We start from the raw sequence: 25163 nt of genomic DNA, 5'->3' as shown, positions 1-25163 counted from the left end.
ACTGCTCTCCTTGCCCCAGCTCTGGGCTAAAAAGAGGCAAAGGGAGAAAGAGGAAGTCAGAGAGGGCTTGGGAAGGTAGGACTTCATTTCTGTCGGCCAGACAGACGAAAGATTGTAAGAGCATCTCCACTGGCTACGTCTAGGTTCCAGAAGCAAAATAAAACAGGTGTAGTTCTTGACTTCACGCAGCTTACAGCCTGGGAATGCCCATCTTTCCTGCTTTTGCCTCAGATTCTGGACTCTTACCCTCCCCCCTCAAAAAAAATAAATGAATAAAGGACAGATGGCAGACAGAAACAGTTAAAATCCCGGGTTTTCATTGTAGCTCTCTATATTAGCTCTGTGACCTTAGGCAAAGCAATGAACCTCTCTGATCCTTCATTTCCTCCTCCTTGAAGGAATGGGCATGTAATATGTGCTCTTCCTGCCTTCCTGTGGGATCATATAGTCTCTGGGTAATGCCTTGATCCTGAGGGGAACCCCCCCCCACCACCACCACCGCCGCCATTCCTTCCCCATTGCTGTGCCATTGTTCCTTCTCATTCGTTTTCCTCCCCTCCTCCAGGAGAGACACTGCAGAGCCCTTGCAGACCTCACCATGCCAGTTGCTGCCACCAACTCTGAGTCTGGTAAGAAGGGGCTGAGGATGTCAGTTTGTATCAGAGGTTCAGAGAGTGCCAGGCAGGGGCTTGGGGTTGGAGAGCAGCAGTCGGGCATGTCATGTCCACGGCTACCTGGCTACCTCTAAAGATAAACTGGCCCTCACTGCTGCTCCATCCTGCCACTCAGCCTTTCCTTCCAGCTGCTTCTATGGCCCTGCTGCGTCTGCCCCAGGGTGGGGCTAGAGACGTGGCACAGCTCACCTCCGTGGAGGGCAGGGACTTGTGCGCTCCGGAGACGATCCACAGTATTGCTGGAGGGCAATGGCACGGGGCCAGGCTGGTTGGGGAGGTGGCCCTTAGGAGCTGGCCCTTGGAGGATGGCTTGGGAGTAGAGGGACTATAGCAGAACAGCCTGGGGCTGAGAAGTCCACAGTGCGGTGCCCACCAGACAGGTGGAGTAAACCAGCATGTGCCAGCAACATGTGCGTCTATGTGTGCTGGGACATAAGGACCTGTGTGTGGGGAGTGCCAGTTCAGGAAGCCTGGACCTGGTTCTGTAGGAGGTTTTAGGGCAAGGGAGTGAGCCGCCCAGATGAGCTCGGAAGCCTCAGGAGCAAATTACTTAACCTCTTGGGGCCTGCGTCTCCTCTTCCATCAAGAGGTTGATGTGAAATTCAAAGGCTGTGATGATATTTCCATCATAGGACTATTCACAGTTGTTATGCTGTGCTGCTGGGTTATTACCTCAATTAGGCTGTGACCTTAAGTCCTGTTTAGGACCTAGGTTTTCCCATCTGTAACATGAGGCGATTGGACGAGAGAAGTGTTCTTAACTTTTCTTGGTCCTGAATCCCTTTGTGAGAATCTGATGACAGCTGTGGGCCCTCATCGTAGACCAATGCTTCTATGTACAAAATCTGCATTCTACCCCAGGGGTTCATGGACCCCCTTGTGCATTCAGGGGCCCACCAGGTGAAGTTCCCTATGCTTGAGGCTAGGGGCCCTCACACTGTAATCTGCTCTGTTTTGCTCTGATCTATCTGACCTCCTGTCCATGCAGCCCCTTCCCTTGCCTCTGCAAGACATTCCAGGCCTCCCAATTTGGTTAGAATGACTCCCCTGTCCCTCTCCTCTGAGAAAGTGAGCCAGGAAAGTGAAGGATGCTGTGAGTAGGCCAGACCCTAAACTGTGACACCCTTGTTCCCACAAGAAAGGCCTTTTCTCCATGTAGTAGAGGCACTGTACTAACGTCCCCCAGCTTTGACAGCCTTGGAGGGCTCAGTGCCCCTACCTCCTGTCCAGCCTGCTCCCACTCTGCTCCAGTCTGCCTGGGCCCCACTGTAAGCTGCTTGGGAGTTAATTAAGCCCATCCCTGAGCCCGTGATTAAAGGCCTCTCAATCTGGGGCTGCCCAGTAAACCCATTAATAGTGCCTGGAAGGGATGTAGAGGGAGGGGAATTTGACTTCTTTGTTGCAGGCCAGTTGATAGGGGCATGGTGGGGGTGCAGTGGGGGGTCAGGCAGGGAGGGGAGTCTAGGGGCATGGGTACAGTCTGCTTCCTCTGAGGACTCCTGGGGACCCTGATCCCCTGGTGTTCTGCCATAGGCTACTTCTGCCTTCCCACATCCAAAGGAAGGAGGACAGGAGCAGGCTGCTTAACCTCTTGGAGCCTGAGTTTCCTTTTCTGTAAAGAGGTGATGTGAGACCCTGAGACCATGAGCCTCTCGGTCCTTCCTGCAGGCAGCCCTCTCTGCCTGCCCCAGGCTGGATTGGCCCCTGGCCTCAAAAATCTAATGATGGATCTGCCTCTTCTCATTTGTGGCCTTACACTTTCTACAGGCCTGATAGACAGATAGCAGTGCCCCTGCCTCTGAGTTCAGGGTCACCCTCCCTCTCCTCACTCCCTTCCCCGAGAGATCCCAGCCTAGGGATCTGCACAGTGAAGTTAACAATGTCCTCCTACCCTTCCCCACGGGTCAACATGGCCATTGTCATTGTGGAGTGGGATTCTCACAGAGAGACCCAACTCTACTTCTAGTAGAGTGGAGGGCCCCCTTGGGGATGGGTTGGGAGATATGTGGGTTATGGCATGGGCTGGGTATTTAGAGAACTTACCCCTGGAGTCTCCAGACCTGCAGCCCTACCCTCTCTTCCCTCTTTACTTGACTCCCCCTTGTCTTTGAATCGAGGCTGGGATGTGGGCTGTTTTGAGGTGGAGCTGTCTCTTTAAATCTCTCTTGCATCCCTGGGTTAATGTCCTGGTGTGTAATCCCTCCTGCTGCCATGGCAACCAGGGGTGTGTTAGGACCTGGTGCCACTCCTCAGGGAATGGCTGGCTGGCTGGCTGACTGGTGGCAGCAGCAGTGTCTGGAGGTGGCCTCATAGGTACAGGGTATCAGAGGAATGGAGGCAGCGGGCTGGGGTGACTGCCAAGTCCTTTGCTCCTGCCCACCTGTGTCCCTGCTGCGAGAATGCACCTTTACCTTTTCCCTTCCCAGATGCCTGACTTGCCCACCAGGCATCATCCCTAATCTAAGGGGAGAAGCTAATGCGTGATGGGGGAGGGGAGAGGCTGCGGCTGAGGTGTGGGGTCAGAAGGGCTTGAGGCACCCTCCCCTGCCCGCAGTAATAGTGCTCCCTTCCCCTCCTTTTCCTCCCTGTTCCCCCCCACACCTCTTCTGCGCCTCCCTCCACTCCCCCAAGGCTAGCAGGTAGGGGGAGGCATTTGGGGTTTGCGTTATCTGCCCCATGCCACTGCCACTGCCCCTGGCAGTGAGAGTGCCCCTGGTACTGAGAGTCATTCTTGGGGGCTTCCTTTGATCCTGAGGGGGTCATCGTAAAGGAAACTGGGTCTGGAGAAGGAACATACGGTAGAGGTCTGAGGGCCAGAGGAGGAAGTGGCCTGGGTGTACTGGAGAAGAGACTTCCAGAAAAGGGGGGCGGGAACAAGCTGAGGCCAAATCCCCGCCCCGCCTTAGGTTTCCTGCAGCTGGACTGTGAGAGGAGGGGTCTCTGAGCACCGCCTCAGTTGTGAAGGGGCAGCAGGCTGAACCCCCTGCCCCACAAACCTCCTCTCTGCCGCCTCCTCCCCACCCCCGCTGGTGCGAACACGGGTGGGGGGGTGATCGAGCACCAGGAAGACCAGGACTCCCTTTCCCTCGGCCCCACTCGCACCCTATCACCGCCCCCTCCCCACCCGGCTGCTCCAGTCGGGCTTTGGCCAATCAGCAGGGCGGGCAGGGAGTCTGAGCCTAGCTATTGGCTGATCCTGCAGAGGGCTCTCCCCGAGTCCCGCCTCCTCCAGCGCTGCCCTCCTTGGGCAGGGAAGGCAGCGACGGCTGCGTGGAGGCTACTTCAGGAGCCCCGGAGCCGGGGGTGGGGGGTAGCCATGGCGGGCAGTCCGGGCAGCGGGGCCTCCTTGGAGGGTATATCCCTGGGCTCTTCTGAGGAAGCCGATCTCCAGAGGGAAGGTAGGGAAAGGCGGGGCGGGAGGCTGGGGGGAAAGCTGGACCCTTAATCTACTCTCCTCCCTGGGGGTTTGGGCATCTGGAGAGCGTGTCCTGGGAGCGGGCTCTCAGGAGCCTAAGGGTCTGGGGGCACAGCCTGCCAGGAGAGCTGGCCTGGACAGAGGGCATTAACTCCCCTGCCTCTGTCCTCCTCCAAGGCTGACAGGCTTGTGAGCCTGTACGTGAGGATGGCCCGGGAGGGTGGATCCCAGGATGCCCTCGCAGAGCAGGAAGAGTCCTTACCCTGGCTTCTTTCCGAGGCCACTAAAGGCCTTGCAGGTCTCTGATCAATGCCAAGCCTGGGCCTGAGTAGGAGGGGTCTAGAGGGCTGGCTTGGATGCTGTTTCTGGAGGGGGGGAGGGGAGGAGGCAAAGAGGGGGTCCTTGAGCCATGACTGCTTCTCCAGTTCAGAGCCCCCTCCTCCTCGTCCCCATTCCTGCCTGGAGGAGGGGGCGCTGATAAGAGTGGTGAGAGGAGGCAGGGACTGTATCCACCCCTCCTCCATAGCTTGAGTGCTGTTACGTAGATGCAGGCGTGGGTGGCTGGGTGGCAGAGTAATGATACCCCCTGCCCATCTCTGCCCCCAGCTGGGCACATTCTGCTTCTCCCGTCCTCCTCCTAGAACCTGCCACAGCCAGGAGCTCCCACCTCTGTGGGTGCGTGAAGACAGCCCCTACCTCAGATCTCAGCAGCCACTGTGGTGGCCCAGTGTCAGGTGTTCTCACATCCTTGTTATGTCCCGTGCCAGGCTGCGGGTTTGCTGATCCCTGGGCTGATTTGGTCTAACCTCTGCCCTTGGGTGCCCGTTTCCCCAGCTCCTGCCAATGTTCTGGGCCTCTCTGTGTTCTATGGCTTTGGCTCTCTGTGTTCTATGTTAACTTCTCAATGGTAATAGATCACTCTCTGCCAGAACTGAAGGGCCTGTAGACACAGTTGCACCCACCCGTTTTACAGGAGGGAAAGACCGAGGCCGGTGAGGGACCGTGACTTTTGAAAAATCACACTGAATTAGTGGTACTGTTTGTACTGGGTACTGTAGAGGCTCTGGCCGCCTGCATGGCTGCCTGCTTGACTCTGGGCCTGCACTCAGGGACACCCCCAAGTACTGTCTGTCTTATCCTTGAACCCTCTAGGTGCAGGTGGCTGAGTCCCGGGACCAGCCCATCCAGAGCTTGAGTGAGGAGTCTGTGATTCTCTGGTTTAGGACAGAACCTGGAACCTGACAACTGCTTCCGTTTCTCCCCCCACGCACCTCGAGTCCATTTTCTGCTTCCAGGAGCCCCCCACCTGCCCCGGCTGGCATTACCTAGGGCCTAGAGAACAGGCCAAGCAAACTGCCCCGTCCCCCCACCTCCCTTCCCCAGGCATTCAGGGGCCTGGAGTGTCGGTGCTGGGCATTGAGGGAATTGCTGCTGGAGAGGGGCTGTCTTCTGTGGCGCACAGGGCAGGAGGGTGGGATTGCTGTGGTGTGTTTTGGCCTCCTGTGCCCAGCTGGTACCTGTGTCTCACTGCCCGTCCCTTCTTCCCAGCCATGCAGCAAGTCCTGGACAACCTGGGATCCCTCCCCAATGCCACGGGGGCCGCGGAGCTGGACCTGATCTTCCTTCGAGGCATTATGGAAAGTCCCATAGTAAGATCCCTGGCCAAGGTATAGTGCTTCGGGGAGGTGGGCATAAGAGCACTGTGTCTGGGGAGGTTGTGGGGTGTTGGCCACAGGGTGCCTGGGAATGGGGCATGTGGCACTTAGAAGACCCTGGGAGGGTCTCTGCATGATGATGGTGCCCAGGTGATGGATCTGCATGACTGCAGGTGAGGGGGCTGTGTCGTGCCTGGCTGGTGAGAGTGTGGACAGGCCCATGTGGGCAGATGTGACCGCCAGCTTGTGGAGGGTGCGTCTGCCGAGGGGTGGGCACGTCTGTGCATTGGAATCTCCAGAGTTCATCCTGCCTGTCTCTCCCTGCCTTCGAGCATTTTGTGCAGGTGTCTTTTTTAAAGCCACCTGCCACACATCAGGTGGGGGAGAAACTCACTAAGAGAGAAAGTCATGAAATGAGTTGGTAATGGCCATGATAGAGGCAGATGCACTAGGTGTTTAGGGAATATAAGGACAGATGCCTAACCTGGCCCGATGTAGCCAGTGAAGGCTTCCTGGAAGAAGGGCCACTTGAGCTGAGTCTGGAAGAACAAAGAGGAGGGAGAGGGCATTTGGGGACAAGGGAAGAGCTTGAGCAGAAACAGAAGTGAGAAAAAGCCAGAAGTATGCGGGGGACTGTGAGTGTCGGTGTGAGGCTTGAGCTTCGGGTGCAAGACAGAGAGTATAAGCTGCCGAGATGCTGACAGGTTGTGGCGGGCCCCGGGGGCTGTGCTGGGGACTTGGGCCTCGTCCTGTGATGTCCTGTGAGTGACATGGGGCCTTTTGTGGGTTTTAAGCAAGGGCGTGTTGATGGCACATGGTCATTTTAGGAGCATCCCTCTGGCAGCCATGTGGAGGATGGTTGGAGGGTCAAGGCTGGAGCTGGAAAGACCTGAGTTGGAGATGGCCATGAACTAGACCTCTAGTAACAGGGCTTGAGGGAGGGAAAGAGGAAAGAATTATTGAGGAAATAAATTGACAGCGTTTGGTGTTTGGGTGTGGAAGGTGAGGGGTGGAGGTTGCAAGGCACCCAGGATTCTGCATAGGGGAAGTAAGAGGCTGGTGGTGCCCTCAGCTGAGGTGCGGGGGGTGGGGGGGGGCGGGTAGAAGGGTGCCCCATCTCCTGGGGAGGAGGCAGCGGAGTTGCAGAGAATCATGTGTGATTGCTCAGGGTTTTCAGAGAAGCGGGGGGCAGTGGTCTGCTGGAAATTAGGGATCCGGATGGAGCAGGGGGATTTGGAGATGAAGATTTGACTAATCGCTGAAGGGAGGGCAAGGGGTCCCCACTAAAGCCAGGGAGCAGGATTGACAGGGCCCCAGACTGCCCGTGGCAGATGCCGGACTTTCGAGGTGGGGGTGGGCTCAGTCCCGGGATGCCAGGAGGAAAGGGGGTGGCTTTGGTCTAGGTCTTGTGGGCTGTGGAGGCTGGGATGCAGGGGGGCAGTGTGAAGGGGACCAGTGAGAGGGAGGGACTCAGAGCATCACTTCTGGGGCCCAGACTGGGAGAGCGGGGAGGGGGGGAAAAGATGGAGGCCTGGGGGCTCTCTGAGGTCATAGAGTGTTTGGGGAGAGAGTGCATAACTGGAAGAGAAGGCAGAGATTAGAGAGAGGGAGGCGGGAGGTGAAAGATTTCCAAGGAGCACAGCTCTAGGGGGTAACACGACAATTTAGGATGTGGCTGCAGTGGATGGGGAGGTCATTGATGTTAAAGAGGCTCAGAAAGGAAAGGTTTGTGTGGGGGTGGGGTGGGAATCTAGGGTACGACAAGGCATTGGGGTGGGAGAAGACCGAGGCAGGCCCAGGGTTTCAAGGAGTGGCGATGGAGTGACCAGGAGTGTGACAATGATGCTGTTGAGACAGCGGTAGAGGGCGGTACAGCCAGGTGGTGGCTTTTCCTCAGGGTAGGGATGGGGACTCTGGCACAGGACAGCCGTGGCTGGCTCCAGCACGGGGTGTGGGAGGGACCAGGCCGCACTGGAGGGAGAGAGCTACTCAGGGGACACTGTGCCCCGGGGACAGAGCCTGGTCGTGTGGAACGTTCCGTATGAAGACCTGGGGAGGTTGCTAACCACGGAGGGGGCAAGGGCTGAAATGGTCAGTAGTGGGATGTTCTGGGGAGGAGAAAAGTGAGCAGACTGGGGGGGATTGGAGAAAAGGCCGATTGCTTTTCGTTCAATGGTGAAGGACTGTATTCGTGTATTAAAAGTAAAAACAGGAAGGGGCTTCTGGGTGGCTCAGTCGGTGAAGCGTCCAACTCTTGATGTCGACTCAGGTCATGATCTCATGGTTCGGGAGATTGAGCCCCTTGTCCGGCTCTGTGATGACAGCGCAGAGCCTGCTTGGGATTCTCTCCGTCTCTCTCTGCCCCCCCCCCAATTAAATAAATAAACAAATAAATGAGTATTGAAAAAAATAAAAATAAAAACAAGGCAGCACGCATGTTTCCGACAAAGAGAATGTGAGGTCCCGGAGGGCAGGGGTGTCCTTCTGTTTGCATCCCCAGAGCCCAGAACAGCCCTTGGCATACAGTAGATGGTCACTAAATATTTGCTGAATGAATGAATACAACGAGTGTAGGAGTTAAACCCAACAGCTGTGTAAGTACCTATCTCCAGGTCGTGAGTGCTGGCCCTGTTTTCTTTAGTGCTTGTTGTTTCTTTGCAAGAAATAGGAAGTATGTTGTCATAGGGGCCCCTGGGTGGCTCAGTCGGTTAAGTGTCCGACTCTTGATCTCGGCTCAGGTCATGATCTCACAGCTCGTGAGTTCAAGCGCCGCCGTGTGGGCTCTGTGCAGACAGCTGAGAGCCTGGATCCTGCTTCAGATTCTGTGTCTCCCTCTCTGTTGTGTGGTATTCCAGTTTATGAGATAGAGCCTGGTGTATTTATTTATCGGTTCTACTGAGAAAAGGTGTGATGTTGCTGACTTTCTTCTACTAAGGACAGCGCTGCGGCGAGTGTCCTCACATTCAGCTGCTTCTGCACGTGTGTGAGTCTCTCTAGGGTGGACACTTGGCAGTGGCATTGCTGAATATGCACATTTTGACCCTCGACACCTGTAACCGGCCAAAGCCAATTTCAGAGTTGGATTTTTTAGACCGTTGTCCCCTCTGGGTCACGTTAGCTGTTGCTTCTACAGTGAGACAGCCAATGAAATAGAGAGCTTTTAGGATAGCAGAATCTCGGGGTTAGAAGGTCCCTCTGAAGCATGATGGCCCTTGCTAGCATCCTTCTTCGGTGTCTTTGTCTGATCCACGAGACGGCCCTCCAGTGAGGGGATTGCTGGCTGTATGATTTCCCGTCACTCACCCGGTCAGCCATCACTGATAAAGCGAATATCTGTTGCGTGCTCACTGAGTACCAGGCACAGGGCTAAGGCTGTGGGAGTGAGCGGTCAGATAGTTTGTTCTCCGGATGGAGTCCAAGTCTGTCGCCCTGGAGTGTCACGGTACAGCCTACCTGAGAAGTTACCGACGAACCGTATCAGACTGGAAACATAAACTCCCTTCTCCAGACTTGTCCTTGGGGGATAAGCTGGTCAGAATTTCCTCCCAAGAGATTCCCAGGATGGTTCCAGATGCATAAAGCACAACAGAGAATAGGGTGGACCTTTCTTCAACTCTGAGACCCCCCAGTACGAGGCTGACAGGCCAAGAGGACCCTGTGACTTCTCTCCACTGAGCTGTGAGACAGACAAGAAGTGCATCTCCATAAAGGCCTGTCTGAGCTCAGTAAGAATCCTTCCCATCCCTGTACGTGTGACGCTTTGCAATGGAACTTTGTCACTTGTCTCATCGAGTGGCAGAGTTTCTCCATTCTTCAGTCTGGGCTTGACCCCATGACCTGCTTTGGACAACAGGACCTACTCCTTATTCCTTCTCACAATTTTAATGGCCTTGCATACAGAGATACATTTCCAACTTACCAGACAAAAGGGCTCGGATCAAAGATCCAGTTGTAAAAACTTGGTTCTCTTGGCAAAGTGGCCCATAAACAAGCTGGAACTTTGCGTGGTAGCTATTAACCCCCGGCCCCTTCCCCTATGGGGTGGGACTTGCCTGTCCCCTCTGGGGATGTGGCAGACAGTCTGGGAGGGGCTGGGCTGAGTAGATCTAGGACGGAGGGGCGGGGCCTGAGGGGACAAACCCAGAGAGTAAAGGCTCTGGAGGGAAATCAAATCTTGCCGACAGATCATAAATCCAGGGGGTTGGCTGCAGACAACAGGTGGCAACCTTAGCAGGCGGGTGACACAGGGGAGGGCCGACTTGGATCCCTCAGCAGGTGTTCCAACAACAGGCAAGTCGAAGGTGAGGAATCCAAGTCAGCTGACATTCAGAAATTCTGGCAAACTGTTACCAGTGGAGACATCTGCCAGCTGGGGGGCCTGTGATCTAATCCACATGAGATGAGGTAGACAGAACATGGGGTTTGGAGTCAGAAGAGTCCTTGGTTGGGGCGCCTGGGTGGCGCAGTCGGTTAAGCGTCCGACTTCAGCCAGGTCACGATCTCGCGGTCCGTGAGTTCGAGCCCCGCGTCAGGCTCTGGGCTGATGGCTCGGAGCCTGGAGCCTGTTTCCGATTCTGTGTCTCCCTCTCTCTCTGCCCCTCCCCCGTTCATGCTCTGTCTCTCTCTGTCCCAAAAATAAATAAAAAACGTTGAAAAAAAAAATTAAAAAAAAAAAAAAAAAGAAGAGTCCTTGGTTGGCTGTGTGATTTTAGTATGTCTGACAACCTCTCTGAGCTTTAGTTATTTCTTTGGAAAAGTGGGGATGATGATGTCTCTCTTTCAGAGTTGTAGTAGGGATGGGGAAAGTCAAGGATGTAGAAGTGCATTTCAAACCATAAAGAGGTGTTACAATGCAGTCTTGTCCATTGACTGGAGTTCACTGGGAGACTCCACTCCTGTAATAAGGCCGGGGTGAGAGAGTCCTAGAAGAATGAAGGAGTTGGGGTGGGGGCTGTCACTGAAATAGAGACTCTGACCAAGGGACATGACAAGTGGAAGCTACGGTAGTGGGGAGCTCAGTGTATCAGTCGGTTTCTGCTGTGTAACAAACCATCCCACAATTTAGTGGCTTTAAACAACCATGATTCATTTCTCATGATTTTTTGGATGGTTTGGGTGGTTTTTCTGGTCTGGGCTGCTCAGCAGGGTGGTCTAGGATGTTTTCGTTCACACATCTGGTGTCTCAGCTGAGAAGGCTGCAGTGTCTAGGATGGTCTAGATGTGGTTAGAGGGTCCCTCACCCTCTAGGAGAGAGCCCAGGTTTCTTCACATGGTGGTCTCAGCGGCAAGGGAGGACAAGCCTCGAAGCCTCTTTTTGCATCATATTTGCTAATGTCCCCCGACCAAAGCAAATCACACCATCAAATCACGATTGAAGAGTGACTTTACCTTCTGGCACACCACCCTCTGGGACTTCTTTCAGTTCTTGAGCTATTTAATTATGAACATAGGCGTCAAGTGAGAATTCCCTGTCTTTCGCCACAATCAGAGATGCCGGAGTGTGAGGGCAGAGGGGGAAAAACTCACAGAGAAATGGCTGTGTGACGTTTCTGCTTTTGCAGTCTGCTTCCAGACCAGCAGCTGACAGATCAGGGTTCAAGTACCAGCTGCACCGTTAGCTAACTGTATACTTGGCCCAGGCTTCTGGTCTGTAATAAGCTTGAGCCCCTGCTGTGCCGAAGATGATTGTCAGAGCAGAATTCAACAAATGGTTACCACACAAACTCAAAACTTTCCTGGTAGTGGGGCCTAGTGCCTCTCAACTGCATGCATTCTCCAAACAGGTGCCCAGATGGTGGCACCACAGCCGTGGAGGAGCCCAGGAAACTGACTGGAGTCCCTGATGTACACAGATGAGTTCTGGGCTCCGAAGGAATTCGTTTCACCCACTCAAGTCTCAGATAATGGCATTGGGACTACTAATCTCACAGGGTCATTATGACATTTTTTTTTTTTAATTTTATTTATTTTTGAGAGAGAGAGAGAGAGAGAGAGACAGAGCATGAGTGAGCCAGGGACAGAGAGAGAGAGGGAGACACAGAATCCGAAGCAGGCTCCAGGCTCCGAGCTGTCAGCACAGAGCCCTGACGCAGGGTTCGAACCCACGAACCGTGAGATCATGACCTGGGCCGAAGTCAGTCGCTTAACCAACTGAGCCACCCAGGTGCACCCATCTGGTATGACATTTAAATGAGATATTTTGTAAATGTGCTGCTTTACCATTGAACGTACGTATACCCCATGGCCCAGCAATTTTGTTTCTGGGAGAAACTCTTACATGTGCACCAGGAGATACAGACTGGAATGTTCATAGCAGTGCTGTTCACGATGCCCAAATCCTGAAATGACCCAGGTGCTTCCCAAGGAGGGGGCATGAATCAAATGTGGCATATTCACACAATGGAATATAATATGGTTAAAATGAACAACTGTGATATGGGGGGGAGAAAAGAATGAATCATAGAAGAATAATGTTAAGTGAAAAATAATAAGTGAAACAAAGTAAAATGTTATCTCTTAATATGGAAAGTGAGAGTAAATTTTAGCAAGATAATAGTGGGTAAAAAAATAGTAGGTAAAATAATTTTTCACTTAATAATGTTAAGTGAAAAGAATCAGGCCCCCAGGAATTATATATAGCATAATTCGCCCTTTTTTAAAAAAGGTAAGAATAATTAAAAATGATACTAATTCTAGAAATATGTATAATGCATAGAGATAATGAAACCGTGAAATGGAAGCCAGGGCAGGATGATGACAGGGAATCAAGATGGCGGTTTCTGGGAGTGGATGGGTGGCTGGGCCATGTGGTTAGATGTAGGATATTGTCAAGATCCTCATGTATGGTTTGAGTGGTGGGTTCTTCGATCCTTGTTATATTACTATAAAAATGTCTAACTCAGTGCCGACTAAACTGAAAGGGAGCCACGCACAAACCAAACCAATGACGAGAACATATCACAGAGCAAGGATAGGATGAATCCAATTCTGGGTTTTCAAAGTCCCAGAAAAGTGTGTTGTAAATTATGGTACCTGTTAGGTGTTCTCAGCGCTCGTCACTCCGCTGTTTAGATCACGCTGCTGTAGTGTTTCTTTTGTATTTGAATGGTTAAATGTGTAAAGTTTCCTCTGGGCCGTGAAGGTCCAGCTTGGAGAGCTGTGCTTTTATATCAGTGGGTGAGACGCCCGGGGCAGCCACAGGAGGATGAATGGACCAGCCTGCAGGGAGGTGTCATTATGGTAGGGATGGGAGGTAGGCAGCTTGGGAGGGGCCCTGGCTTCCGGCTCAGTTAGTGAGGGCTCCTGGGGAAATTTGTTCTCCCCTGCTAAGCCAAAGAGACAGACCGGCTAAAGTGGCCATTGTGAGATGGTTGCATGCCCCAGTGCCACTGCTCATTCTTGAAATACAGTTCCTGGGCCCTGGACTCCAGGCATTGTTCTAGTCGCTGGTAACAGGGCCCGGAAAGCTTGGCGTGCTGTGCCGAGCTAAATGACAAGAGCACATACGTTTTGGTGGAACCTTCAGAGACATGCCTCAGTTAGCACCTGGGGAACATCAAGGAACATCAAGGCATAACTGTTTTCTTTCTTTTTTTTTTTTTTTTTATTTTTTTTTTTTTGGGGGGGGGGGGGGAGGGAGACAGAATGCACAGAGAGGTAGGGAAGGCAGAGGGAGGGAGGGAGAGAATCCCAAGCAGCCTGCATGCTCAGTGAGGAGCCCCACGTGGGGGCTTGAACTCATGACCATGAGATTATGACTTGAGGCTGAAATCCAGAGTCCATAGCTTAACCGACTAGGACACCTGGGTGCTCCAAAGCATAAGTGGTTTCTGAGTGCTACTCCTTTGCCCCTTCAATTGTCTGCTTCTCCCACGCAGGAACATTCTGCCCCGCCAGGCTGTGGGCGTCTGTCTGAAATGCTTCTCACCTGCCAGAGGCTGGTTTAAGTGACTGTGGGGCTAACGTGCCTCCCCCTGCAGATGCTGTTCCCCTGGCCTGTTTGGGGAAGAGAAGATAGAAAGAGCTAGCCTTTACTGAGCACCTACTGTGTGCCAGGCCCTGTGTGCATCTCCCCGAATCCTCAGGGTATCCCTATGAGGTGTTATTAGAATCTCTTCCCTTTGGCTTGAAAAACATGTCTCCTGAACCTGCATCATTCATTGCTGCACATTGACACGTAACAACCCATGAATAATCTTGCTTTATCCATACCTCCACCTACATCCCTCTCTCCTGAATTATTTTGAAACAAATCTCAGACATAATTTTATCTGTAGTTCAACATATATAACTAAAAGATAAAGATTCTTTTTTAAATTTTTTTTTAATGTTTATTTATTTTTGAAACAGAGAGAGACAGAGCATGAACGGGGGAGGGGCAGAGAGAGAGGGAGACACAGAACCGGAAGCAGGCTCCAGGCTCCGAGCCATCAGCCCAGAGCCCGACGCGGGGCTCGAACTCACGGACTGTGAGATCGCGACCTGAGCTGAAGTCGGACACTTAACTGACTGAGCCACCCAGGCGCCCCTAAAAGATAAAGATTCTTAAAAATATATTCACACTACCATTGTCACACATAGAAAATTAAACAAAAAATTTCCTATAGATTTTTAATAAATGGTATTGGAATACCTGGATTGTCCTTTGGAAAGATATCAAAGCAGATCTGTACTTACACCATACACCAGAATAAACTCAAAGCAGATCGGAGATGTAAATGTGAAAAATAAACCATACATATCCTAGATGAAAACATGGATCTGTGTGTTGGGAAAGCCCCCCTTTTAAACTATGCCTTAAAAATCAGATGCATGTATTAATAAACTTTGCATTGACAGCAAACCGTAAGCATCAAAAGACAATGACAAACTGGGGGAAAATATTTGCAAGAGATAGCACAGATAAAGGGCTTATCTTTCCAACACAGAGCACATTTGAAAAATGGGACAAAGAAAAAAAACCAAGACCTGATAGAAAAATTGGCAGAAGACGTGAACAGGCAATTTGCAGAGAAAGATGAAGAGATGGCCTTTAAACATATGAGGAGATGCTCAGCTTCACTCCGGAAGCAAAATGCAAATCAAGACCCACTGAGAAATTGTTTCTCATCCACGTGATTGGCAGACACGCAAAGGTCTGATCACACGCTCCGGTGGCAAGGCTTCAGGGAAGTCTCTCATCCAAAGCTGGTGAGAGGACAAAGCGGCCCAAGCCCCATGGAGAGGGGGGTTGTCAATATCTAGCAAAACCACAGTGTATCTACTGCTTGATCCAGGAATTGACATGGAAGGCTTCTCTACAGATAGATGACAGCTATGCCAGGTTTTTCACTCTAGCTTTGTTTGCAATAGTAAGAGATTAGAAACAACCTAAATACCCCTGAGAATGGTTGAATGAATTATGGTACTCCGGTCGTGCGGTGACTCAAACGCAGTAATTAAAAAAATATATAATAATAATAAAGGAAGATCTCCACATAGCAGCATAGAGTGATTTCCAGGGCATACTGTTAAGTAAAAGCCAAACAGCAAACCAAGCCAATTAAAAAACAAACAAACAAACAAAAAGAAAGCAAAGAGTGTGTGTGTATAGTGTTCTACCTTGTATGTAAAAAAGAAAGAGAAATATTTACTTACTGTTGTGAAAAGAAAGAAGGGGCTCGAACCTGTGAACCAGGAGATTATGACCTGAGCTGAAGTCATACGCTTAACCAACTGAGCCACCCAGACGCCCCTAAAATCTATTTTTGAGAGAGAGAGAGTGCAAATAAGGGAGGGGCAGAGAGAGAGGAGGACAGAGGATCCAAAGCAGGCCCTGTGCTGAGAGCAGGGAGGCCGATGCAGGGCTCGAACTCACGAACCCTGACCATGACCTAAGCTGAAGTTGGACACTCAACCAACCAAGTCACCCAGGTGTCCCTAGGTTTACTTTTTATATAGATTTAAATTATCTTTTTGGGAGAGAGAGAGGGAGGGAGGGGCAGAGGGAGAGAGAAAGAGAGAGAGAGAGAGAGAGAGAGAGAGAGAGAATCCCGAGCAGGCTCCACACTCAGCATGGAGCCTGATGTGGGGTTCCATCCCAGGACCATGAGATCATGACCGAACCGAAATCAAGAGTTGGATGCTCAACGGATGAGCCACCCAGGTGCCCCTAGATTTAAAATGTGAACCATGTAAGTGTTGTAAATATTCAAACAATACAAATGAATTGAAAAGAATGAAAAAAGCAAACTCTGAGATTAAGTGCAGATAAGTGAATCTGTCCACATATTAAATCGTTAGCGTAACTATACAGAAAAGGGAATTAATTCTGGTACTTTTGCTCACAGTATTCTGACTGTATACCCTAAGTGAGATATAGTCTAAGGCTGTACTATTTGATAGAGTAGCCACTAGCCACATGTGAGTATTTATTTAAATGCTTAAATTAAAATGAAAACACTTAAATACACTGCACTGCTGATGTAGAATTAAAAATTCAGTTTTTCAGTCATACTAGTCCCGTTGCTTGATGGCCACATATGGCTGCCATGTTGGACAGCACAGATACAGAACATCTCCCTAATGCTGTAAGTGCTTTTAGACTATTCTGAGGACAAAAGGGACTGCAGATAAATCTTGACTTTTACTTAAGTTTGTGATGGGTAGTCACAGTAGTTTAGCAATTTTGAAATCCTTCTGAATTTTGAAGGATGGAACAGATAAGCAGATATATTCATATTTTTGGGAAATAAGTTCTCACTGAGGGAGAAGGGAGGTACAAATATGGAACGGGAGCAGAGGAGGAAAATTTTGCAGCGTTAGATTTTAATTGGAACTATCAGGGTCAACGAAGGGTTACTAAAGAAGTGACATGCCAGAAGCAATGAGCACTGAGTACCCCAGATCTTGGTTTCTAAGTACCATTCTCTGCCAAAAGGAATCCAAGTTCCTTGGAGAAATTGCTGAGCCCAGACGTGGGGTAGGGAGAGTACAAGATGAGCCTGTGGCAGAGGGAAGAAGGTGCTCGAGGACTGATGGGAACCGTGTCCAAAGGACACAGGTGTGTTTGGAGCTCCCAATGAACACAATTTGGGATAAATTGAGACCACGAAGATAGCGACGGTGGTGGAGTATAATGCAGAATAAAAAAGAATCCATAGTGATACAGAGAGGGGAGTTTAGGTGAGAGGGAGGTGGGGTGGGAGGGAAAAAGGACTAGTTCTTTCTTACAGGAGAATGCCAGCTAATAAATGTAGAAGGGATAACGGAGTTAGAAAATCACTATTTTGCAACCCCCAACTTAAGAATTGATTTAGACAGGGGTCATAAATGAACGCTAAATACATCAATGAAAGATTGTTGGGGAACAGAATAGTCACAGTCTCAAGGTGTGGGAAAGACACAAGATTGCTTATGTAGAATCCTGGCCAAAAATGATTAACCTGAGTCTAATCATGGCAAAACAATCAGAGAAATCCAGTTGTGGGGCATTTTGCAAACTACTTGCCTGAACTTAAAAATGTCCCGAAAGACCAGAAGTTACTGGGATCTGGTCTAAAGGGGAATAAAAAGATGTGGCCTTTTTGTAACCAAATGTAACACATGGTCCTTGATGAGATTGTTGATCAGAAAAAAACAAAAACAAACCCCCAAAACTATAAGGGATACTTTGGGGACACTAACCAGTATTTAAATAGAGACTGTCTATTAGATATTACATCAATGTGTCAACGTTGAACTTCTTCCAAGTGGTGGTGGTATTATAGTTTATGTAGCTGGCCTCCTACTTGTTCTTAGGTGATGTACGCTGAAGTAGTCTGGGGTGAAGTGACTTAGGTCTATTTTTCAAATGGTTCAGAGAGAAAAAAGTCTTCATTTATATCCCTAAAATAAGACTCCTTACTTCCTGACCCAACTAACATAACTCTCCTTGCTGGACTGGTCACTGGTAAAACCTTCCTTCCCCCTTTTCAGAGCACATGGAGCCCAGAGTCCATAAATCAACAAGCAGGTGCAAGGTCCTCTCCTGGCGCCATGTGCATTTGACCCTTGAGCAACATGGGTTTGAGCTGTGCGAGTTCACTCGTCTGTGGACTTTTCTCAATAAATAAAGCACAGTACTGTAAATGTTTTCTCTTCCTTATGACTTTCTTAACATTTTCTTTTCCCTAGCTTACTTTATTGTAGAGTACAGTATATAATAATATAACGTAGAAAATATGTGTTAACCAACTCTTTGTTTTTGTTTTTGGTTTTTTTGAGAGAGAGAGAGAGAGACGGGGGGAACACTCATGTGAGAAGGGAAGGGGCAGAGGGAGAGGGAGAGAGAGAATCCCAAGAAGGCCCCACATCCAGTGCGGAGCCTGACATAGGGGCTCAATCCCACGACCTTGAGGTCACGATCTGAGCTGAAGTCAAGAGTTGGGCACTCAACCGACTGAGCCACTCAGGCACCCCAACCAATTCTTTGCTACCCATAAGGCTTCCAGTCACCAGTAGCCTATCAGTAATTAAGTCTTTGTGGAGTAAAAAGTTATATGTGGATTTTGACTGTGCTGGGGTTGGTGTGGCAAACCCTCGTGTGGTTCAAGGTCAACCGCACCGGTTTCTCGTTCCCTCCCTCACTGGGAGCACTAGGCTGAAGGCCTGGAGACCCAAGTTTGGGTCCCTGTGACCTTGAGCAAGTTACTCCACCTCCCCGGCTTCTTCATCCTGGGCTACAGGATGTCCAAGACCATGATGTTGGGTGGAATAAGTTGTCCTTGAACTCACATGCTTATAGGGTCCCTGGGGGGGCTGGAGACAGCGTGATAAGTTTCACGGCCCTCTGTGGCAACAGGATGAAGGTTTATCCTTTGTACTCTCCCTTCCCTAAATTGGGTCCTAATCACCATTTTGGGGGTGAAAGGAGAAGGCAAGGTGTGCCTGCGCAGGTGGGAGTGTGCTCGCTGCTGGGTGAGTGAGGGTCTGAAGCTGATGTCAGAAGCGGTGCCAAGGGCGGGGTCTGAAGTCAGGATTTGCGCTGGGGTGGGCGGGGCAGTGTTTGGTAGCTCAGGGTTCTCGGGGAGCCTCAGGTGTTACCTGCCCCGCCCTCACCCACCAGGCCCACGAGCGGCTGGAGGAGACCAAGCTGGAGGCCGTGCGGGACAACAACCTGGAGCTGGTGCAGGAGATCCTTCGGGATCTGGCGCAGCTGGCAGAGCAGAGCAGCACCGCCGCGGAGCTGGCCCGCATCCTCCAAGAGCCTCACTTCCAGGTTCCGGCCCTGGAGGGGAGGGGGGCGGGGAGTTGGGGTGGTGGCTGGGGCGGCCCCTGGGAGAGGGGCTGGCGGGGAGTTAGAGCCACGGGGCACTGTCCCACGGTCCCTCCTGTTTCCCCCACCTCCCCAGTCCCTCCTGGAGACACACGACTCTGTGGCCTCGAAGACCTATGAGACTCCCCCGCCCAGCCCTGGCCTGGACCCCACCTTCAGCAACCAGCCGGTGCCTCCCGACGCGGTCCGCATGGTGGGCATCCGCAAGACCGCTGGAGAGCATCTGGTGAGGCCACGGGGCAGGGCTGGGGGTGGGATCCGGAGGGGGGCGGGGTGGATAGTAAGCAGTGAAGGCCGGATCTGGCCCGGAGAGGGCTGAAGGGGAAGATGGTTCCAGCTTTGCCCCGGGCCAGGCCCGTGCATTCCCAGGAGACCGCAGACACCGTGCACCTGAGCTGCACACGTCCGCGTGCCAGGACCCTCCCCACTCTGCCCCCCTTCCCTCCATGAGTGGCCTTGTAAGTGAAGGATTGGGGCAGAGAAATGGAAGAGGGGGACTCTGTGAGACCGGGGTGGAAGGGGTGAGGGTGGGAATGGAGGGGCAGTTAGGAAACCCAGTTGAAGATTCTGCCTTGAGCAGCTGGGGCCTTGTCACATCCGCCCTCCACCCCCCAGGGAGTGACGTTCCGTGTGGAGGGCGGCGAGTTGGTGATCGCGCGCATTCTGCACGGCGGCATGGTGGCTCAGCAAGGCCTGCTGCACGTGGGCGACATCATCAAGGAGGTGAACGGGCAGCCAGTGGGCAGCGACCCCCGCGCGCTGCAGGAACTCTTGCGCAGTGCCAGCGGCAGCGTCATCCTCAAGATCCTGCCCAGCTACCAGGAGCCCCATCTGCCCCGCCAGGTGGGTCCCTCCACCTACCTCCCCACCCAGCCCAAGGCCCAAGGGGCAGCCGGAACTCCCAGCCGCCAGGGTCACAGGCCCACATACTCGTGCATTGGCCTGAGTCTTGGGCACTCATACGCATGTGCAAGGGACGTGCGCGCGTTTGTACCCGCGTAGGCAACCTGTATCGATGCAGCCCCGGGCCTATGTGTACCGTGCGCGCGCATGCGCGATGCTGAGTTGCCAGGTGCCCTGTACAGCTGCTTCCTGGTTGGTGGAAGGTGGGGGTCTGGCCGTTCTGTCCACTTTCTCCTACTGGCTCTGTAGCCATCTGCCAGAGCCCCCTGTTCCAACAGGCGGCTGTGGGTGGACTGAGGGATCCTGCAATGGGTGCCAGGATTGTGTCCCTTACCCAGTGATCTGCCCCTACCTCAGCGGGTGGCCGCCTCAGGCCCCAGGCCTGACCACAGGCCCCATCAGTCTGAGTCCTTTTGTTCTAGATGCAAAGGGAGGCCGCTACCAGGGGGGCCTGGGGGCACCATGCCCCTACTAGGGGGGCCACGCCTTAGCCTCTTTCACCTTTGTGAGGGCCTGGGGAAGACAGTGGACCAGGTGACGGTCCCCCCACCCTCAGAGGGGGAAGTGGGGTAGGGGGCTGGTCTGAGAAGGGTTCTGACCTCCAGCCTTACCTTCTTCCCTTGACCCTTCTTTGATCCCCCATCCAGGTATTTGTGAAATGCCACTTCGACTACGACCCTGCAAGAGACAGCCTTATCCCCTGCAAGGAAGCCGGCCTGCGCTTCAGTGCTGGGGACTTACTGCAGATTGTAAACCAGGACGATGCTAACTGGTGGCAGGTGAGCCCTCGGTGTCTGTCTCTCCAGGCGTGGTGTGTGGGAGAGGTGAGCGCCCAGGGAGGTGTCTTCTCACTCAGGCAGATCTTTCTCCCTTGTTCGTTTTCAGGCATGCCACGTCGAAGGGGGCAGTGCTGGGCTCATCCCCAGCCAGCTGCTGGAGGAGAAGCGGAAAGCCTTTGTCAAACGGGATCTGGAGCTGACACCCACCTCAGGTATGAGGGTTCCCCCCACCCCCCGCCCCACCGCCTCATGACCCCCTAATCTGGGATGTGACACAAGCCTGCCTGGCCTCACTCGCCCATCTCCCTGTGGCCAGGGACATTATGTGGCAGCCTTTCAGGAAAGAAAAAGAAGCGAATGATGTATTTGACTACGAAGAATGCAGGTGGGTGTTGGGGGCCCCCTTCCCTGTCCTCCTCTAATATGGCATGCGCCCTCCCACCCCCGCCAGTGACTTGTTGGTGCTGATGCTGCCAGTCCCATCCCCAGGACCTGCCCAGTCTCTCTCTGCTGCAACCCCTCCCCCCCACGCCGCCACGCCACCGCCGCAGCCCTCTTATCCTTGGCCTCCCTGAGGCCCGGCCCCACCCACGCCTCCCGCTTAGCCTGATGAGCGCCATCTCCCTGTGTTCAGAGTTTGACCGGCATGAGCTGCTCATTTATGAGGAGGTGGCCCGCATGCCCCCCTTCCGCCGGAAAACCCTGGTGCTCATCGGAGCCCAGGGTGTGGGCCGGCGCAGCCTGAAGAACAAACTCATCATGTGGGATCCAGATCGCTATGGCACCACCGTGCCCTGTGAGTGGGAGCCGGGCCTTGGTGGGCAGGGGACTGGGAGCAGGGGCTGGGGCTGGGTCCACTGAGCAGGCATCTGCATGGACTCCCAAGTCAAGGGGTACTTTTGAGTGAGGCGTGGGGGGAATGCGCCCTCTGTAGGTGATAGGGGGAACTGCAGGCTGGAGAGGGGTGGGGAAGCTGTCCTTTGAACCTGTGGCCTGGGTGGGCTGGGGGCAGGCCTCGCCTTTCCTCCTTTCAAGTTTCACTTAGGAGAAGCCCCGCTGGGAACCCCTGTGAAACAGGGCTGCGTGTGGCCTTGTGGAAGACGGGGCTTCTTGGTGACAGAACCAGCTGGGGTGGTGAGAGCCCCTGGTTCCTGGAGGCGGGAACCTGAGTGCTGACCCCAGATCTCTTTGACCTTGGTGTGTGGCTTTGGGGTGCACATCGCCCCCTCTGGGCCTCAGCCCCCCCATCTGTGAGCACTAGGTTGGCGCAGTGAACTCTGAAGGTCCTGTCAATGTGGGAGTCTCGAATGCGTGTGTGGCAGGGGTGAGGGTGAGGGTGAGGGTGCGGGTGTGGGGAGGCGGCAGTGTTTTGAAGGTGGAGGGAGGCCGCCCCTCCCAGGCTGCAGGACCGTGCGCGTCTGACATGGTACAGCCTGCTTGTGCTCACTCAGCCCCTCCTTCCCCCCAGACACGTCCCGGCGGCCCAAGGACTCCGAACGGGAAGGTCAGGGCTACAGCTTTGTGTCCCGTGGGGAGATGGAGGCGGACATCCGCGCTGGGCGCTACCTGGAACATGGCGAGTACGAGGGCAACCTGTATGGCACGCGCATCGACTCCATCCGGGGCGTGGTCGCCGCCGGCAAAGTGTGCGTGCTGGATGTCAACCCCCAGGTAAAGTCTGAGATCCCTGCTGGGTACTCTGCTGCCCCACCCCCAGCACTCCCCATATGCTTCCAGGCACTGGTCTCCCAAGCACCCTCATATATCCCCCAACTACTGCTAGGGACCCAACCCACCTGGAATCTCTTTCTCGCCCTCCCAGGCCTCCTCTAGCCTCTTCCAGTTTCCCAGTCCCCGGCCACCTGCCAGCTGTTCCTCTCCCATTCATCCCCAGGTTCCATTTCCCCACCCTCCCAGGTAGCCCCCAGCTATCCCTCCTCCCCCTTCCAGGATATCCGTGGGGATATACTCCCCCACCCCCTTCTTCTCCCGCAGGCAGTGAAAGTGCTGAGAACAGCTGAGTTTGTCCCTTATGTGGTGTTCATCGAGGCCCCTGACTACGAGACCCTCCGGGCCATGAACCGGGCTGCATTGGAGAGTGGGCTGTCCACCAAGCAGCTTACGGTGAGGACTCTGAGGTGCAGTGGGAGGGGCCTGATGGCTGCCCCGGGAGAAGGTAGGCTGGAGCTGATGAGGAGAAGAAGGTGGCATTGGGGAAAGGAGAGAGGGCACCACCCAAGGTATCAGTGACGTTGGACTCCTGACTCCCACTTTATCCGTTTGGAAACAGAGATCTGAGCAAGGAAGTAAAGTGCCCAGAGTCTCATAGAGTCAGGGATACAGCTAGCCTGGGGTGCAGGAGCTTTTGAAAGGCCTGCCACTCCGTCCACTGTGGGGGGACAGAGTGTTTAAGGGAGCCCAGAGGGCCGGTGGGTGATCTCTGGGCAGAAGTGGGCCAGGCATTTACAGCTGGAGGGAAAAGCTGAAGGGAAGGAGGAGGCTGGAGGCTGGAAGGATGGCTGGAGGGATGAGTTATCATCAGGGAGGAGGCTGGGAGGAGAAGCTTCAAGTCACTGGTTACAGGACACCAGGGCGCCTACCTCCCCCCCAGGTACCCCTTGGAGCCGCCTTCTCCGGATGTAGGGTTTGCAGAACTCTGAGCTCAGGGGTCCATCTGCTGGCCATGCCTGGTACTGCAGTTCTCAGGCCCCTGGTCAGAGGCTGTCTGGGCTGGGCTCCCCTCTGAAGTCCCCTGGCCACAAACATAGCCAACTGGGGCCACTGGGACAAAGCTGGGCCAGCCCTAGAGCTTCCACCTCTGCTCATTTAAGTCAGGATTCAAAGTGTCCTTCCTACCCCTGCTCAGCCAGCTGGCCAGCTTTGATTAGGTGTGGGGTAGTGGTGGCCTGGGGCACCCGTGGATGGCCTTAGTGGGGGCGTGGTTGGGAGGTGCATCTCAGGCGCCTGGTCACACTGGAGGGAGCACTGACCTTGGGGTCAGACAGACCCTCTGCAGCCACTGGCTGGCTGGGTGACCTCTTTGAACCTCAATTTTCTCCACTGGAAATGGGGAATCATTAGTCCTGCCTAGCAGAGCTATCGCGAAGATCACATGGGTTGCAAAACAGTTAATGCCATGCTCGGCACTGACTAAAGGTTATTTCCTTCCTTCCTTCCTTCTTTTCACCCATCTGTCTGTCCCTGGTTGCAGGAGAGCCGCCCGGAGACGTGCGATGGCTCCTGCCTCCCTAGCCAGGGAGTCTGTACCTGATATGGCTGGGCTCTGGGCAGGGGGATAGATGGGGGAGGCTGTAGATCCCCCGTGATGATGGGGGTGACTGGGGGACACTGATGGCCGCGAGGTCCCCTTGTGCCAGCAGGAGGCAGACCTGAGGAGGACCGTGGAAGAGAGCAGCCGCATCCAGAGAGGCTACGGGCACTACTTCGACCTCAGCCTGGTCAACACCAACCTGGAGAGGACCTTTCGTGAGCTCCAGGCTGCCATGGAGAAGCTGCGGACAGAGCCCCAGTGGGTGCCTGTCAGCTGGGTGTACTGAGCCTGTTCATGTGGACCTCACCCCTCTGGGTTGCGACCCATCCCCTTCCCCAGCCATGACCCCCAGCCATGATCCTTAGCTCTCATCCCTGGTGGTCTGGCTCTCCCTGGGTGATGGCTCCTAGGGGGCCCTAATCTGGCTTCAGCACAGAGGCATGCACTGCCAAGGAGATGGGGTGTTCATGGGGTACCTCTGTGCCCAGGTGCTGCCCACTCCCCATGCCCACTGGCCACCAGATGTCCCTCTGAGGGCCAGGCTGTGCCCAGGAGTGTCAGAGTCACCTCCATAGTGCTCAGTCCAGAGAAGAGAAAAGCTGCTTTGGGACCCTGTGGTCAGTAGGTACACTGCCCCCAGGGCACCTCTCTGCAGTTACCTTTTCTCCTTGGGCTAGCCACGCCCACCCAATTCCTGGGCTCCTCCCACCTCTCACACCTGTGGCCTAGGAGTGGCCCTTGGGCTGTTTCCAGACCGGGGAGTGCAGGTCCCAGCAGCCAGGCAGTCCTGGGCGGTGGTGGCAGCCTGGTGTCGTCCTGAAGGCTGGAGGAACCCGAGCTTGAACCAGCTCCCACGGCGGGGGGAGCAGGGCCGTCCCAGCTCCCGTGGAATCGGGCGGAGTCCCACAAGCGGACCCCGCCCTGTCCTTCCCTCATCCACAGCTTTTCACTGCCGAAGTCTCTCCACAGACTTCTCCAACGTGCCCCTGACAGGTCAGCTCTGCTCCCCCGCGGGGCAAGGCCAGCAGGGGTGAGTGGCCTCAACAGGGGTAGGGGTGGGCTGAAGACCGAGCCAAGTGACAGGGAGCCTGCTCCTACTGATCGTGGCCCACGGTGGGGCATATCTGGGCTCCCTGTTGGTGACCATTGTCCATTGTGGTCTCTCTGGGGGG

The 25163-nt window shown here is 53.7% G+C and overlaps 1 protein-coding gene across 2 annotated transcripts; it reads left to right on the top strand.

Annotated features, from left to right (window-relative positions):
• Positions 1-565: 565 nt before the first annotated feature.
• On the top strand, positions 566-25163 carry MPP2 (MAGUK p55 scaffold protein 2). Of its 2 annotated transcripts, none has more exons than XM_049636213.1 (12): positions 566-629; positions 5638-5756; positions 18829-18981; positions 19115-19264; positions 19654-19881; positions 20589-20720; positions 20827-20932; positions 21037-21105; positions 21355-21516; positions 22189-22391; positions 22716-22844; positions 24101-25163. In XM_049636213.1, exons 1-12 carry the CDS (start codon positions 599-601, stop codon positions 24275-24277), a joined length of 1659 nt encoding a protein of 552 aa, XP_049492170.1. In that variant the 5' UTR covers positions 566-598; the 3' UTR covers positions 24278-25163. The 2 variants fall into 2 exon arrangements, with proteins under 2 accessions (XP_049492170.1, XP_049492167.1); XM_049636210.1 differs by lacking the exon at positions 566-629 and adding an exon at positions 2923-2987.

This window comes from Panthera uncia, chromosome E1 (genome assembly GCF_023721935.1).
Source record: "Panthera uncia isolate 11264 chromosome E1, Puncia_PCG_1.0, whole genome shotgun sequence".
Classification (NCBI taxonomy): domain Eukaryota; kingdom Metazoa; phylum Chordata; class Mammalia; order Carnivora; family Felidae; genus Panthera; species Panthera uncia.
The sequence above is the reverse complement of the archived record's forward strand: the minus strand, read 5'-3'. Positions and strand labels throughout refer to the sequence as shown.

Bases quoted from the DNA above. Each gene is read 5' to 3' on its own strand.
- MPP2 (XM_049636213.1), top strand. From the start codon at position 599: ATGCCAGTTGCTGCCACCAACTCTGAGTCTG. The intron at 19,882-20,588 runs GTGGGTCCCTCC...TCCCCCATCCAG, and splicing joins AGCCCCATCTGCCCCGCCAG to GTATTTGTGAAATGCCACTT. The intron at 21,517-22,188 runs GTGAGTGGGAGC...CCTTCCCCCCAG, and splicing joins CTATGGCACCACCGTGCCCT to ACACGTCCCGGCGGCCCAAG.